At 38.9% G+C, this 18566-nt stretch overlaps 1 protein-coding gene across 2 annotated transcripts; it reads left to right on the top strand.

Annotated features, from left to right (window-relative positions):
• The first annotated feature begins 1271 nt into the window (after positions 1-1271).
• Positions 1272-15070, top strand: LOC106054969 (uncharacterized). Of its 2 annotated transcripts, none has more exons than XM_056004728.1 (3): positions 1272-1477; positions 8507-8872; positions 11262-15070. In XM_056004728.1, the coding sequence occupies exons 2-3, from the start codon at positions 8517-8519 to the stop codon at positions 13219-13221; spliced, it is 2316 nt and encodes a 771-aa protein (XP_055860703.1). In that variant the 5' UTR covers positions 1272-1477; positions 8507-8516; the 3' UTR covers positions 13222-15070. The 2 variants fall into 2 exon arrangements, with proteins under 2 accessions (XP_055860703.1, XP_013066511.2); XM_013211057.2 differs by having other exon boundaries at positions 1273-1487.
• Positions 15071-18566: the final 3496 nt, after the last annotated feature.

Raw genomic sequence — 18566 nt, 5'->3', positions numbered from 1 at the left:
GTTTTGTTCATAATTATTCGACACCATGGGCGTAGCCAGGAAGGGGGTCGGAATTTAGTGACTGAATTTTTGCTTTGATTTTTGTTTATTTTAGGTGAGATTTTAATACTAAACCATCACTTGACCCAGCAAAGCCAAGGCGGTTTTGAGTTTAAAACCCCCTACTTGGGGGGTTTGCGGTTAAATATCTCCCTCTTCTATAAAACAAAACAAATTTAAAAAATAATGCAAACGACAATCCCCAAGTTCCAAAAGCATAGCTAAGGAAGATTTGATTTTAAACCCACCTCCGAAATTGATTTTTACGATAAAAACCCATCTTCAATATAAGACTAAACCATACATCAGTCACCAGTTTCTATGAGTGTAGCCAAGAGGGGTTTTGTGTTTAAACTTTCCCTCTCCCACCCCACCATCAGAGGGTTTGAAGCTAAAAAATACCTCATCAGTATAAAAAAAAAAGCAAATTGCACACTCAAAATTCTATGAGCTAGCCAAAGGGGTTTTGAGTTTAAACGCCACTTCAGCGATATTTTTAAGCTAAAAAAATAACTCTTCAATATAAATTCTATGAGCGTAGCCAAGCCAAAAGGATGGGGTGAATTTACCACCCCCCTCCACTCCAGAGGGCTTTTTTTTTATTTAAAACCCTTCCACACACACCTTACCTCCCACCCACAACTAATAATCAAAAGTGATGAAATAACAAACAAAATAAAAATAAAAAATACGGTCAATGGTCCCGTAATATTCATATAGAATATGTCTTATACTTGTATTTTTATGCATATTGTCGAGGACCCCTTTTGAGGATGAAGCCCTGAACGGCTGCTCGGCTGCTCGGCCTGGGCTAGGGTAGATCCGGTCTTGTATGCAACTTTATTTAATAATTCTAAATATAGAAATAGATCGAGAACAATTCAAATGTAGAGTGTTAAAAGTCGCACGATATTGGATGGGTCAATCCCACACAAACTGTCCACCCACACGTTTCGCGTCTGCCAAATATCACCAGATGTCCGTACCTTCCATATTATTTTCAACACTGAGCGATATTATTAACCACGCCCCCCCCCCCCAAAATGCATACGTCACTTCCGTCAAGATGCAGACGACAGTAGCCTTCTCATTCTCGCAGCGTTGCATGGTCTAGCCATCTTGAGCAAACAAACCAATAAAATACCAGATAGTAGAAGTTAGCCCACTTGAAAGGCCTCCTACTGTCCCCCCCCCCCCCACTCGTGTGCTAAAATTTGTTTGCTTAGACAATTAAGAGTGTCCACTTTAGTTAATTATGCTCTCCCCATCTTTTTTTCCGTGTGTTTTATAAGTTTGTATTTTTAAACACTCGATAGCACACAGCACTAACACACATGCATTTTTTTAGAATTGGAACAATATATTGATGTAGTACATCTGTTTGTCGAAGTCGTGTGATTATCCCCCAGGACATATTTTTTGAGAGCTGTTAAGAAAGGTCAGCAATGGTAAATCTATTTTTTTAAATATTTTTTGTTCTTTAGTCTGTCTTTATACATTGTAGGCAATGGAACCTTTATTTATACATTGTAGGCAATGTGACCTTTATATATACGTTGTAGGCAATGTGATTTTATTTATACATTGAAGGCAATGTGACCTTTATTTATACATTGCAGGCAATGTGACCTTTATTTATACGTTGTAGGCAATGTGACCTTTATTTATACATTACAGGCAATGTGACCTTTATTTATACATTGCAGGCAATGTGACCTTTATTTATACATTGCAGACAATGGGACCTTTCTTTATTCATTGCAGGCAATGGGACCTTTATTTATACATTGTAGGCAATGTGACCTTGATTTATTCATTGCAGGAAATGTGACCTTTATTTATACATTGCAGGCAATGTGACTTTCATTTATACATTGTAGGCAATGTGACCTTTATTTATACATTGAAGGCAATGTGACCTTTATTGATACATTGTAGGCAATGGAACCTTTATTTATACATTGTAGGCAATGGAAACTTTATTTATACATTGTAGGCAATGTGACTTTAATTTATACATTGTAGGCAATGTGACTTTTACTTATACATTGAAGGCAATGTGACTTTTACTTATACATTGTAGGCAATGGAACCTTTATTTATACATTGTAGGCAATGGAACCTTTACTTATACATTGTAGGCAATGTGACTTTAATTTATACATTGTAGGCAATGTGACTTTTACTTATACATTGTAGGCAATGTGACTTTTATTTATACATTGTAGGCAATGGGACCTTTAATATACAGTGTAGGCAATGTGACCTTTATTGCAGGCAATGTGACCTTTATTATTTATATATTGTAGGCAACGTGACGTTTATTTATAAATTCTTGGCACTGTGACCTTAATTTATACACTGTACGAAATGTGACATTTATTTATACGCCGTAGGTAAAAATACATTTATGTTAACACTATAGCTAATGTGACATGTATTATATATATATTGTAGGCAATGTGCCATTTATTTATACAGTGTAGGCAATGGGACTTGACTCTTGAGTTGCTTCAACAGCCTCTTTTTAACTCTTCCTCTTCTTTTTTCTTGTACTGTTCCCTAAAGGAAGGTCACTGAGGACCTTGTCATGTGACCCTAGAGTTTGAGTTCACGTTTTTTGAGAGTGGTTAGCAGGTCATCGTGGGGTCCAATTGCTGTATTAATCCTGTTTCTAATCTCTTCATTCGTGATGCAGTCTTTGTAAGTGACACTTAGGATTTAACTATATCTTTATAACTATCAGTTCATTGAGTAAATATGAATATTAACAATGTAATAATAATAACATTAATAAATCTCAGTATCCTGTGGTATCGAGTCGTTAGTCGAACTATCGATAGAACACTTTCGACACGAGCACGTCTCTTCATTTTGTATCGACGGAGATAGGGTTGTAGTTGTTGATAGTTTGAAACTTATGACTTGACTTAATCCTGTGCACTCCCAGGGGAGCATAGGGCCGCAACCACACCTCTCCACCGAACTCGGTTCTGAGCAGCTTTCTTCATCTACTTCCATGTCATTCCAGTACCCTCAGCTTCACTGATGACTGACCTCTTCCAGGTTTGCTTGGGTCTGCCCACTTTCCTCTTTCCTTGTGGGTTCCAGTCAAGTGCCTGCCTTGCAACATTGGTAGCTGGTTTTCGCAGGGTGTGTCCTATCCAGCTCCATTTTCGTTTTGTGATGTCTTGGGCTATGGGCTTTTGTCTAGTTCTCTCCAACAAATCGATAGTAGTTATCTTTTCTGGCCACATAACTCCTAATATCCGGCGTAGGCATCTGTTAACAAAGGTCTGGAGCGTTTCCATATTTGTTTTAGCGAAGCAGGACGTTTTGGCGCCGCCGTTTTGGCGACGCCGTTTTGGCGCGAAGGACGTTTTGGCGCGAGCCGTTTTGGCGACGGGACGTTTTGGCGCGAAATACATTATGTACGTTTATTGTATTATTTCTTTTAAAATAATTATTCATATCTATGTTTTGCATGAGTGTTTGTGTTAAGACATATTTTTCACGAACTAAATGTAAATGTGTGTTTGATTTTCACATCATTTTCTTTAATAAACATTTTGGCTTGTGTATGTGTGTTTATTAAGAGGCACACTTTTATTTTGAAAAAAGTTTTTTAAGATATTACTTTAAAATTAAAAACAAAATGAAACGATGATAGACTAAAAATTGATGCAATTATTTGTTTACATTAACATTGGTTTATTTAATGACTGTATGGTATCTCCAGCTATACATACCAAACACTTGCTAATAATAAGTAAAAATATAATACATGTACCATGTTTCTCAAAATACTTTAAGTTAAGTATACATATACACCATGGTTATTTGCCTAAGTCGCTGGAATTCAAGGCTTCATTAAAAAAAAGCTACGTGCTTATTAAATTATCGTCAAATGATATCTCGCGCCAAAACGTCCCGTCGCCAAAACGGCTCGCGCCAAAACGTCCCGTCGCCAAAACGGCGGGGCCAAAACGGCGTCGCCAAAACGGCGGCGCCAAAACGTCACGTACCGTTGTTTTAGTGACTCTCCAAGTTTCAGAACTGTATAGAAAGACAGACTTAACGTTTGTATCATAGATTCGTATCTTGTTGTGTAGAGATAATGCCTTAGAGCGCCAGATAGTTTGAAGAGTTGAAAAGGCAAACCTAGCGTTATTAATCCGAATTAGTATAGTTATAGTTTCTGATATTCTTACTGAAAATATTGAAACCTGCCTCTTTAACTACCTGATCGGACCACTTCGGGGGGGGGGGCGATTTTGAGTTTGTGTTTCCACACAAACAGTCTTTGTAACCTTGTTTTACAATATGAACGTACTAGCTCAACGTTCGTATTTAGTGTTAGTTCATAAATAATGCTACTGACATTAATAGAGTTATAAATCGCTGGTTAGTCTCCACTACAATCTAGACTTTTCACGCGGCATTAATTACAAATTATGCAAAGATATAGTTACCACTTTCAAACCTTGCTATCTATGGTGCGGATGATGTAAAGTGAACTGTTTCTATTGCTGACGGTTAACGAGGGTGTCACGTGGCCAGCACAACCGTCTTTATGTCCCTAACGTATGTTAAGTACCCATTAGAGATGGGTGGACCTAGAAGTGAGGTTCAAATCCTAGCCTTCAACGGGATTAGAACTTGAGAACCATCGTTTCGGAAGCCTCATTACCACTTGGCCACCACGATCCCATTTTCAGAGATAAACAATAAATAAATAAATTACTCTTAAAAAAAAGAAAATCAGAACTTATCATCAGTTTCAGATGAACGACTTTTAATGGTTTAGCCTACACCCTCCGAAGCATCCAGCACAAAAACTAATCCTAGCCTAAATATAACCCTACTCCAGAAGTAACCCGAAAATTAACCAAAATATATCTCAATCATCACAAAATATAACACTGAAATTAACCCAAACTTTCACCAAAAAAAAAATAAAATTATACTGTCCAATGCTATATAAAGTTGTAGTCTGCAACATAAAAAAAAAGTTGTTTAAAAAAAAAAAATAAAAGTAGGCCTATTATAATATGAGAAACGTGAAATCGAAAATGTCCTATATCATTGCCAAATTTAGAAGAAAACTCGGGCCAAGAGAGTTTAGTTATTATATTTTCTATTGTTTATTCACAAGATCCATCTGGTTGGTGCAATTATTTTTTTTTCAAAACTCTAATGACCTTTCCTCACAAACAATATAGTGCTACACTGCTACTAGATCTAGTAGGCCTCATCCTTTTAGGGCCCACATACTTAAGGATTAAAAAGCAACATAAGGCCATTAATCCTTATAAGGATAGAGTGTTCACTGTATGCACGTGTAGAGCTATCGATAAATTACCAAACTTATCATGATGATTTTGAGGACAGGTAGACCTAGAGGATGTCCATTATATAGGCCAAACATACAATTTATGGGCCGGATGGTATATAAATGCCCGTACTTGTGAATTGTACATATAACGCTTTGGTCACTTTCACTAGCCTAGTGTTATACATTTGTTAATATATATATATATATAGTGAACACTATATCCTTATAAGGATTAAAGGCCTTATGTTGCTTTTTAATCCTTAAGTATGTGGGCCCTAAAAGGATGAGGCCTACTAGATCTAGTAGCACTGTCTACGGATGTAGGCTATTATATTATTTCAGAAAAAAGTGTTAGATGTTTCTTGTATGATTAAATTAGTTGGCCCTAGTAGAGTCTGCATAAGTTTTTTTTTTTTAATACGTGGCTCAGAGGTCCTCATTTGTTAGAGACTACTATGAAACCTTTAACAATTTAATACCCCACGGTAGTGGGGTCCATGCCGCCCTTATCTTATAAAATACAGACGTGACTTCAAAAAAAAAAAAAGAAGACAATAAGGCTATTGTAACCCTACCGGCCCATTTGTGTACCGGCATTTGCCCGAATGCCCATATAGCCAGTCCACCCTGGGACAAGTGCTTTGACTTGTTAAAAATCTTTCAGATGTGCCCTAAAATTTAACACACCATCAACACGACGGGTTGAACAACTAGTATGCTATCCAAACAGCTTTCTCTTCATAAACATATATTAACATACTATGCCACTTTGAGGAGCGGGCATCCTGCTGATACCCAAAGGAAAGCCGCGGCCTCAAACATCAAAACACTCGTGGGCCACTTGATACCCTGTGTAGTGGCTCTTGAATCTAACACGGGTTGAATCTGTTTCTAACACGAAATTCACTCTTCCAGTTTTGTGGCTTACAAGTTTACAATAGGATTGATATCATAAATATCAACTGAGTGAATATCACAACAATATCACAACAATATCACAACAATAAGATATGATAAGATAGTAAGATAATATACACGCGAAGTATTACGCTTAAAATTTGACTCGAGCATAGTCCAGGTTATCTTATCTAATCTTATCTTATCTTACTTCAAAAATAAAAAAAAGATGATAATTAAGTCCAAGTCAATATAGTCATGCGTGTTAACCAATGACTTAATATTCTGCCAAGTCATTGGTTTTCCTGGCTGGCTCAGCCCATTTCTTGCTCTAATAGCGCTAGGGAAGAAGTTGTCCGAGCACAAGGAACAAGGAATGATAGCCACATCTTATCTTATATGATACAGACGTTACTTCAAAAAAAAAAAGATGATTAAGTCATACACGTCATGCATTTAGTCATGCATATAAAAATATTAACCAATGACTTAAATTCTGCCAAGTCACTGGTTTTCCTGACTAGTTCAGACAACCCATTCCATGCTTTAATAGCACTAGGGAAGAAGGAGTATTTGTACAAATTTGTCCTAGCATATGGAACGTGGAATGTGGCAAGTGGCAGGTGATGTAAAGGTCACCTGTGCTAAGTGGCTGAGTGGTAAAGCACTAGGCTTCCGAACCAATAGTCTCGGGTTTGAATGTCATTGAATGGATAAGGGAAGCGTGGTCGAGAGGCCAAGTGCGCTTGAACTTGGCTTGGCTACCTAGAAGGGGGCTCGAGGTTCTACACCCGACTCGGGCAGAGTTGTGTTTACTGAGCGCCTAAAGGCAGCACGGAAAACCAACTCCTAGATACCCCCTCCCCCCCCCCCCCCCGGTCCACAAATGAGATTGGACCAAAAGCGCTCTGAGCATGCTATAAGCATGAAAGTAGCGCTATATAAAAGCTATAATAATAATAATAATAACCATAATATCTGACTTTAGGTATGGAAAGTAGAGGCAGTTGGGCGTTGTGCTGGTCACACGACGCCCTCGTTAACCGCGTTAGTTTGTAAACTTTAATATATGATTATATTATCTTATCTTGTAAATTAAAGACGTTACTTAATTAGTTAATTAAATATTTTTTTTTCAACGTTTTTCTTTAGGTTCCATTATGTAGCCCCAACACTTTACAGCGTCGCTTTGTCTTCTTTTCTTTTTCTTACCACATTTTATTGTATAAAGAGTTCTAAATATTAATAAGATAAGAAGATAAGAAGAAAGATAAACAAAGAGAAGAAGGATAAGCACGCTGACTCATCTTATCTTATATATTATAGACGTTACTTCAAAGACGAATATTATTACGTCCTAGGCATTTCATGTGTCAATCTAGTCATGCATGTTAATCAATGACTTAAAATCCGCCAAGTCCTTCACTGGCTGATTCAGACAACCCATTCTATTCTCTAATGGCACTAGGGAAGAAGGAGCACTTGTACGAATTTGTTCTAGCGTATGGAATAAGCAATGTGCCTCTATCTTTGTGTCTTTCTGACTATTTCAATAGTTTTTGTATTTCGATTTGTAAGTTATGGTTCAGTGTTTTATGTAGTATAGTTACTTTACTTTTTATTCTTCTGTCCTAAAGTGTTTCTAAGTTCAGTGATTTTACTAGAAAAAGTACAGTTAAGTTCCCCTATCAGACCTTATGGTCTGTAGGGCAGATGATGTAAAGGTCATCTGTTTCTGTGGCCTACTGTTAACAATTGTATCATGTGACCAGCACAACGACCAACGGCCTTTACTTTTCCCGAACTAATGTCAGGTGGAGCTGGGTGGAGTCAGGGTCGCCAGAAATAATTTAGTGTTGCTACTCTAATCAAAGTGGAATATTCGTTAGTTATCAATCTCACTGCTCTATTTTCTTACTTCCTTGACTTTACTGATAATTTTAGCCTTTAGCTGGCTAATTAAAGATTTCTTCTTTGGATTGCTGTCGGTGGCTTAGCTAGGAATTCGACATCATTTAGGGGCCCTGGGGGGGGGGCTTGACCTCTTTGTGGGGCCCTGTATTTCGCGTAATATTTAATTTTTAATGTAAAAAACACTAATTCAGGGGCGCCCCTCAAGTGGGGGCCCGGGGAGGTGGTCGAATTCTCCCCTTCCTCCCCTTACCCTAGCTATGCCTCTGATTGCTGTTCTGTGTTAACTTTAACTAACCATCTCCGTATGAAACGCTTTCTTAGGTTGTTGTAGATGGCGCTGTCAGGAAACACCACCAGCAACTCTGACGTCAACAGCTACTACCTCAGTCGGGCGCTATGGCCTGCAGTGGCGTACACCGTGTTGATGATGACGGTGGGCACCGTGGGCAACATCCTGGTGCTGGTGGTCTACAGGAGGCAGTATCGCAAGAGCGTCACCCGGCTCTTCATCTTCGCCCTGGCCGCGCTGGACATCGGCAACTGCTTGATCACCATGCCTGCGGAGCTGGTCATCTTGATCCACTTCACTTCCTTCCCGTCAGCCACCTGGTGCAAGGCCACGCGCTACTTGACCTATATATTTAACGGAAGTAGTTCCATTATACTGATAGCCATTTCCATGGACAGGTAACAATGTTTGTGTTATAGCACAGTTTATGTTGAAGTAATTTACGCGATACTTTAACAAGTTAAAAACAAGCAACATATTTAAAACAAAATAAAGATTATGTAAGGGAAATAACTCCGCACTTACAACTATATATCTCAGTACTGTAAAAGTTACTTCCCTTTTTCGGTATCGACCAAAATAATTAAATGAATAATTGGTTAATTTTTTTATTCATTCATGTTTCCTTATGTACAATAAATAATAATAATAATAATAATAATAATTTTATTTATAAAGCGCTGTTAACAAACAAAATGTAGGCTCAAGGCGCTGTGATAACATTAGAAACATAAACATGAGAAATAATTGTTTGATTAATGTTTCAACATGGTTTGAGATTGGGTGTGGGAGAATTAGTGTGTACAAAATTATCTAGGGGACGAAACCCTACATATTTAGAGGATATGTGAATACCAAAAGATTAATTTTCCTTTTTGATATGAAAGAAATTATTAATTACCAGTAATTAATTAGCTAATTGGTTAATTGTTTTACATGTTACATCTTGTCTATACCATTGAATAAGTGTGCAAAGTTTCAACTTGATCCGACAATGGGTGAGGGAGAGATGGCGTGTACACACTTTTTACCAGACAGAGTGAGCTAATTTTTTTTACATTTTTTTCTTTGCAATTATGTATTTCGTTGCAGTATCTAACGGACTAAATGTCTCCGATAAATTGCTAATATTTTCCTTTTTTCTTGTGGTTTTCCACAATATTTGTTTTTCAAATGTTTCCTTATTCTATACACCAGATAAACAGCAAGCTAGTTATGAATGCATTGATTTAGTTCTATTTAGTTCTATTTAGTTCTATTTAGGAGTAATACACCAAAAGAGAATGTTAATGCAATGTAATTTGGTCTTTGGCCAGTGTAATATAAAACTGATCGTTTCCATACCCCCCATCCCCAACGGGTAAAGTCAGTTTAAGAGACGCGGTAGATGATAGGAAACAAAATTGTACATTGTTACTTAATATTTCATTTTGAATTCCATCCAAACTCAATGGCTGCTGGATGAGAGGTAGAGCTTTACAGTGACAGCCAGAAGTCTCGGTTCCTCTTTTGGAGAAGAATGAGACTTTAAATCTTCTCCGGAGACTCCGCGTTCAATCAGCTCAATGTTTTTACTTAGCTCTATGGTCTGAGCATCGGACTGTCGTGATAAAAAGCCATGTAATTTGGTCTTTGGCCAGTGTAATATGAAACTGATCGTTTCCATACCCCCCATCCCCAACGGGTAAAGTCAGTTTAAGAGGCGCGGTAGATGAGTGGTCTCGGGTTCTGAAGCCTGGTGAAGAGTGGGATTTTTTTTGTTTCGGGATCCTTAGGGCGCATCCACCCAGTTCTAATGGGTACCTGACATTAGTTTGTGGAAAAGTAAAAACCGTTTAATCGTTGTGCTGGTCACATGACATCCTGGTTAACCGTGGGACACAGAAACATATACATCATCTGTACTATAGACCGCATGGTCTGAAAGGGGTACTTTACTTTTTTTTTCTTTTAAACTCAGTTAACAGAGGCGATAATTTTGTCACTGTTGCCGCAAGACACAAGAAAGTGTCCCTTATAGAAGTTAATTGTTTTAGATGTTGGAGCCTATATAGGAAATTGGCCATCAATAAAAGTTCTCCAGATATGTGGATTCTGTGCTAGATTTCCTTACAATCCTAGTTTATATGAATATGTCTTATGTTTGAGTACATGTACAAAGTCGAAAGATTTTTCTTTTTTAAATGTTAATTTCATAGAAGGTTTAATCGATATATGACTCCTTCTGTCTCGGAAGACAGTGGATGCGCCCAGATGAGTCACTGGTTTTGGTTTCGTCTTGAGACGGGGCAGAATCTTGAGTGACTGGTCAAGCCAATTCTGGAGCGGGAGAGTTAGCCACAGTTCGTGCATGTATATAGTAGGTTTAATTGATAACTAGAAAAGTAACTTGCCTAATAAAGTAATGTTTTTTTGTTATTTCTTCCTCCCATCCATCCATCCATCCCAGTGGCGCTACAGCCCATGGAGGGCTCTGGCCTGCTTTAACACATCCTTCCATTCAGATCTCTCCTGGGCCTTTCGTCTCCACGCCCTAACCCCAAGCTGCTTCAGATCTGCTTCCACGTCATCTATCCATCGCATTCGGGGTCTGCCTTTGGGTCGCCTGCCCTTTGGTTTTTGCCTGTATACGATTTTCGCCCCTCTGTTGTCTGACATTCTTTCAAGGTGACCTGTCCAACGTAGTCTGTTCTTTTTTATTTCGTTCACTATTGGTGGGTCTTCATATAATTGATATTGATAACTTGCCTAATAAAGTAATGTTTTTTTGTTATTTCTTCTTCCCAGATATTTTAAAGTGTGCCGTCCAACACATCAAGGTATGGACATTGGCAGAGCACGGCTCGTGTGTTACGGCTCTTTCCTTTTAGCCGCCCTGCTCTCCATACCGGCTCTCGTTATCTACGGAGACATGGTCATCCCAGTTTTAATTACTGGCGAGGAGGTCTCTTTGCTCCCGTTTGACACTCCCATGAAGAACAGGTCAATGCACAGGGTCAACTCCGAGGGGATTACTGAGACTACCATCACAGGGACGTTCTGTCTGCTGACCACGGACTACATGGACAGCCTACTGCCCACTTTCTTTTATATTGGGATGCTGGTTCTTTACCTTATTCTCATCTTCTTCGTCATCTTCTTTTATAGCCAAGTTGCGAAGACCATGTTTGTGCTGACCCGGAAGCATTCCCAGATGTTTACCTTCTATACCACCCGCGAACTGTCTTCCCCAAACTCCGTGGTGCTGGACGACCGGCCCGTAAGCCACAGCTGCGGGGCTTCCAATATAGTCATTAGGGAGGTGAGTACCTTCGACGAGGACGGGCCCTACGACCAATGCGGTCAGCTTGATCCGGTGTCTACAGTTGGCAGCTCTCATCCGTGTGATCAAGAAGACATATCGCGCCAAGGGAGATCACAATCCCAAAGAACAGCCTTGGGGACCAAGTTAAGGAACATGACAAACTCATTTCGATTTAACGATAATAAAAACGCATCCGTAAGAAGCCATCAGCTAAACCACGATGAGGGAAAGACGCATTTGAGAAACATTTTTAACCTCGAGTCCAATGCCGCAGACGCAACTCTTTCAATCCAAAACAACTCAAGCGCCGTTCGCAGAGACAAAACTCAGAGCGAGATAATTCCCGTGCCCATCGACGTTAATTCGAATTCTCAAATCGGCAGCAAAAAGTTTCGAAAGTCCCACAAGATTCCGAAAATAAAAGTCCACGATGCATGCGACAGCAACGACAGGCTGAACTACACTTCCTCCATGCACAGCATTGACCTGAAGAGTCTCAACGTATCCAACAACAGTCTGCTGCTAAGGAGAATTAAGAGCGCGGAGAACATCAACTCTCTGACGCGCTTGAACAAGCTGCACATGCCGGAAAGGGCATCTACCAAGAAGATCACCGCGCCCATTTTTCCGGACGCGTACGAGGACCTGCTTCCGAAAGTCTCCAGCCGGAAGTCACGAAAGGAAAAGACGACGGAGGTAGGTCACGTGACGAAAAGCTGCGTCAACTTGGATTACGTAGGTGGCTGTGACGATGACAGTGACAGCCACATGAGGGCCAACTCTGAGAAGACTTTAACCCTCACAAAGAAAACATCTCCCCAAGGAAAAAAGAAAATATGCGTCATCCCGCTAACAGGTCTGTCTACAAAAACTGCTCTGCTGGCACAGGATAGCCAAGGGGAGTTTAACACCACAAAGGGAAATAACCCAACAATAAACGGTAAAAAAGATACTTTGTCTGCCTTGAAACCAAGTAATCCTGAAAAAGTGCCCAGTGTTGATCACCTTGACGTCACACTCAGGCCAAAGAGCCCGGAAGTTGCCGCACCCGGTGGCAGCTCCAGGGCGTCGTCGAACAGTAGAAAATCTCAAGAGGGCGCCAAGAACTCGCGCTCTCCTAGGCAAGAGATAGTCAGCACTGCGGACATTCTTCAGGAGCACCACAACCGATGCTCCCTGCATCCTTTCAGAACCAGCAGGATGCTCTTCACCATTTCCCTAGTCTTTGTCATCAGTTTCCTCCCCTTCTTCATTATCGCCTTGATCAGGTCATCCATGGGGTCAAGTTTTCTCGTCTCCCTAACCAACGCTCAGCTTGGCGTGGTCAGCATCTTCATTCGATCCTCCCTCATCAGCAATGCGGTCAACCCGATCATCTACGGTCTGCTGAGTAGCCACTTCCGCCGTGAGTGCACTGGTCTGGTATGCTGCCTGTGGAGATAATGCTGTCATGACGACATTGTTTCAATCATAGCTAATGCCCGGGCATTCATCTCATTTCTGTGAGATCCATTATGGCTTTGGCTGAAGGGGGGTGTGGGCAAAGACAATTATATCAAGAATGTTGTAGATTGTGGGGCGCGGTGGATGAGAAGTTAAGCGCTTGGCTTCCGAACCTTGGGTCCTTGGTTCGAATCTCGGGGAATTTCGGGATTTTTAAGGCGCCCCAGAGTCTAACCAACTGTAATGGGTAACTGACTTTAGTTGGGGAAAGTAAATGCAGTTGGTCGTTATGCTGACCACATGACATCCAGCTCGTTAACCGTTGGCGAAATGAACAGATGACCTTATCATTATCTGCCCAATAAATCGCAATGTCTGAAAGTGGAACTTTTTTGTAGATTGTGTTCATTGGTCCTAAAAGTTAGTGTGCTACAGTAATGATGCACAAATGTCTTAATGGCCGTACTGTAAACCTTCAAACAGTCAAGCAGGAGATTGGCCTGGATTTCTATCATTTCATATCTGAAAAAAAAAATTTTCAGGATATATAGCTTATAAAAAAAAATGTGATACAGTAATGATGCATAAATGTCTTAATGGCCGTACTGTAAACCTTCGAACAAATAAGCAGGAGATCGGCGAGGATTTCTAAACTTTCATATCTGAGAAAACAATATTCAGGATATATAGCTTACATAAAACAATCATTAAAATGGGTGTCTGTTATTGTGCGTTGTTGGTGCATCATTTCCGGGATCGTTGCCATTGATTTGTAAGCTGATCTGATTTGAAAAAAAAAATTGGGTGGGGGGGGGGAATACTATTAGCAAATGTTGTTTATACTCCCCTCCTCTCTCTTTACCAACTTTTTCTGATGTTTTCAAACATTGAAGAGTGCTTTTGTAACGAATAGAGAGTTATTCTGTGCCTCTCTGATAAGGACTATACGTCTGACACTGTGTCAGGAACACTAGACTTCCAAAATGAAAATTAATTAATGACCACTAATTGATTAACTAATTAAAAAACAATATTCATGTATTATCATGGACTATGGGTTACTGTGCCAAATTTCAAGTTGATCCGAGAACAGGAAGTGGGTGGGAAAAAAAAAGACGTATACAAAACGTAAAGGGAATAACTTCACATATACATCCACATCTCTCGAGTAGTAGCATTTTTTTCCTCTTTTTCAATTTCCAAACAGAATAATCGATAACCAATAATTAATTGACAAGTTGGTTAGTTTTTATTATTATTGATTCGTGTGTTGTTATCGACAATGAATGATTGGGCAATGTTTCAACTTGATCCGAGAATGGGAAGTGGGAGAAATCACGTGATCAACAGTTGTACTAGACAGAGTGAGTTGGTATAAACTTTGTACAAGAAATAAGAGCAGCAGACTGGTATAGAATGTGCTCGATGTTCAAGCATGGATTACTTTACAAGGATCTAAAGATTGTGTTAGGGACATGTGTGCAGGGAAAATAAAAGATGCGTGTGTGTGTGTGTGTGAAAGTCAATCAGTCAGTCAGTCAGCACTTGACTTACATGTAGAAGAATATTACAAAGGACTTTTTGTTGTGTTCTTATTCTCAACATTTTCATTCAAATCCTGGATTTTTAAAAAACAATTAACGATTTACTAATGTTGAATGTTTGTAACATCGTATCATCCAGGATTAACTCTTTATCTCCGTAATTATTTATCACATTCTAGTGGAATCGACGTTGGTAGCGTCAGTTAGGAGAGAAAGAGTTAAATTTAACACGAGTTACAGCCCTTTAATTACTACATAGTGTCAGACTTTTATACCTTCTTTATTTCGAATTAAGAAATATTTTTGATATAAATTTTTTAAAAATAAATTACACTTTCATAAAAGAATAAAAAATATATTATTCACTTTTTGTATTTTATGTTTTTTTTCTAGCTACAGACATTATTTATGTTTGGTTTATCTGATCACATTGCTATATCGTGCATAAATACTTTCAAAGTATAAACCAGGGGTGGACTGGGTATCAAAACCGGCCCGGTATTTCTATACCATCCGGCCCATAAATTGTATTTTATAAGATGGACATCCAGTTCTAAGTCTACCTGTCCTCAAAATCATTATGTTAAATTTGATAATGTATCGATAGCTATACACATGCTAACAGTAACACTAAGTCCTTATAAAGAATAAAGGCTTTATGTTGCTTTTTAATCGCAAAGTGTATAGCCCCTAAAAGGATGAAGCTCTATGGACGTAGGGCAGTGAAGGCTATTACATTATTTCGGAAAATATGTTAGATTAAATTAGTAGAGCCTTAGTAGAGTCTGTAAAAGATTTTTTTTTTAAATACTTCGCTCAGAGGCCCCTTCCCCTGAAAAAGGAATACTATAAAACATTTAACAGTGGCATCCATGCAGCCCTTATCTTATAAAATACAGACGTGATTTCAAAAAAGAACATGCTTACTGTGGTCCTACCGGCCCATTTGGATACCGGCCCACCGGGCTATTGCCCGATTGCCCATATAGCCAGTCCGCCTCTGGTATAAACAAACAGATCGACTCTAGGTGATATTATGAGACCCGCTGATCTATTAAAACAGAATTTATAAGGCCGGCTCTCTACTACGCTGTGCCCTTGGTTAGCCTTATTTTGGTTACAAACACGTGACCGATACTTAGAAACAGTGCATTTTTTTAATTATATTTCAATTCGTAATAAGAGATCTTAGAAAAGAACATACATTTTTTTAATAGCAGACTTTAAGGCGTGCTGATATAAACCTTTGTTGTTTGACTCGCTCAACTGAACAAGAGACACAGATAGTTTCGTTTATATTTTTAGAAGTTGGTGTTGTTTTCGATATTTCAATCTGTTTATTCCAGGAATCCAGACTTGACAATTGACAGCATGAAATATTTAAAGTGTAATGAGCTTTGTATCAACGTGATCTTTTTTTTTAGCATTAGATGATATTATTACTTTTTTTTTGTCTCTTCCGACCTTTCTTTTTGGACATCACTATCTGACGTTATCTTTCCTTTCTCGCTCACACTATTTAAGATAAGATAAGATAAGACAAGATAAGATAATTTTTATAGGTCCAATCAAATGGAAATACAGTTTAACTACAAGTGACCACCTCAGCGTAACTTCTGTAAATATAACAATATAGAAGCAAGTACGAACAAAGTTAACACACGAAACACACACTCACAACCAGCGCTTTAAAAGTTATGTACTTCTATGTACTTCTATGTACTTCTATGTACTTGTCGATGACAACAGATGACCTTGTAACGCTCTGACCGAAAACACTGACTGACAAGATCCGAACTTATAAAGTAAGGCAACCACTGGTTCTATTTTATTCCCCATCTCATTTCTCTCTCTCTCTCTCCATCTGCCTCTCTCTCTCTGACACTCTTTGTCTTCTCCATCTCAATATCTTACACTCTTTGTCTCTCTATTTCTCTCTCTTTCTCTCTCTATTTCTCTTTCTTTCTCTATTTTTATCTCTATCACTTTCTCTCTCTCTCTCTCTCTCTATTTCTCTAACTTTTTCTCTCCCAGTTTCTCTCTCTATTTTTCTCTCTCTATTTTTCTCTCTCTCTTTCTCTCTCTCTCTTTCTCTCTCTTTCTCTCTCTTTCTCTCCCTCTCTTTCTCTCTCTTCCTCTTTCTTTCTCTCTCTTTTTTTTCTCTTTTTTCTCTCTTTTTTTCTCTCTCTTTCTCTCTCTCTTTCTCTCTCTATCTCTCTCTCTCTATATCTCTCTATTTCTCTCTCTTTCTCGCTCTCTTTATCTCTCTCTCTCTTTCCCATTGTCTCGATATCATTTTGTTCCCAAGGCAACCTTCTGAGAATTAAACTTTTTGTTTGAAGTCTTTATGCCATTGCTGGTTTTGCGGTGTGCGTGCAGCACTGTCGTGACCCGTTTGGTTGTTTCGATGGTTCCGGGTTCAAACCTTTCCCGCTGTCACCCCCCCCCCCCCCCCCGGATCGACGCACATTCGTCTCACTTGGTTTTCTTTGAACAAAATGAGCAATAAAGAAATAACTCAAAAGTTATAGCATCATTTCATTACATGTGAATTGTAAACTTTTTCTTGCCTAGATCTAGGTTTTTATTGCCGCGTGACAAATACCAGAAGAGGACCAAACTGTATCTGTAACATTTACTTCGAACGTGACATGAATACCGAATGCACACACATACACACACATAATACACTCCAAACTGGATTTACCAATTAAAACAACTACAACCAGTGTTCCTCAAACCTCAACGTTCCCACACCAACTTAACGAGAATATTTACGCTGGCCCTTCCCTCTCCCTTTAGTGGCTAGGCCTGGGGTGTCAAGCGATATTCTACAGATTCTGAGCATCAAAAAATGTATTCTCCTGACGTCTACAACGCACTGTTCATCCAGAACAAAACAAAATGCGCCTGTCAAATTAATTCAAATAATCAATATTAATATGCGAGGGACATTGTATAGGTACATAGCGAATGTACTTGCGTAATAGACCAGGTCGTTGTCAGATTACTTACGTGTTAAGAAAGACGCCTCATAGCGAGACCAATCGAGACCTGTGACTTGGCAATGAGCTAATTTTGCCTAGTTAAATTGCCTTTTAAAGTTCAAGCAAAATTATATTGTAAATATATAACAAATAAATCTCACAAATTGGTATGTTATGGGGTTATTAGAAGAGCCTGTAAGCCTGTAGTTGTACACTACTATCAACAGAAGTACGACACATCTATATAGACCAGTAAGGTCGCTTGAATAGTGTAAGGATGCGATCCAATTACACCCACTAGGAGAAAAACAGACTTTGTTGTTTTTTTCAAACCAGTGGACATGACCTAGATACTCAAATACTTGAACAGGTTTTACCATGTTAAGTGATGAGTTTTTATTTTAAACAACTATTATGGAAAGGGTCGTAGGCTACATCAGGAGCGGGCTGGACGTCAAAATCAGCTCTAGCATTTCTATACAACCCTGCCCACACATTGTAAATCATTTGATGGACATCCAGTTCAAGGTCTACCTGTCCTTACAATCAATAAGTTAAGTTTGGTTATGTATCGATTACTGTAATCATGCTATATATCACAGAAGAGATACAAGACACCGATAGCAAAGACAAACAGACACAAACACTCTTTTGTTCCCTTGGCAATCAAATCATTAAATAAGAACAATCTGGTATAAACTTTGTCACGTGTAAATTATGAGTGAGTCTGGTGTGAATGTACATTTTGGTTTCTTATAGTTATAATGTTTTTTGTTTGGTGTAATGCACAAATTGTAAGACAAATTTCCATACG

This window comes from Biomphalaria glabrata, chromosome 11, assembly GCF_947242115.1.
Source record: "Biomphalaria glabrata chromosome 11, xgBioGlab47.1, whole genome shotgun sequence".
NCBI classification, from domain to species: domain Eukaryota; kingdom Metazoa; phylum Mollusca; class Gastropoda; family Planorbidae; genus Biomphalaria; species Biomphalaria glabrata.
This window is presented reverse-complemented; position numbering and strand designations above follow the sequence as displayed.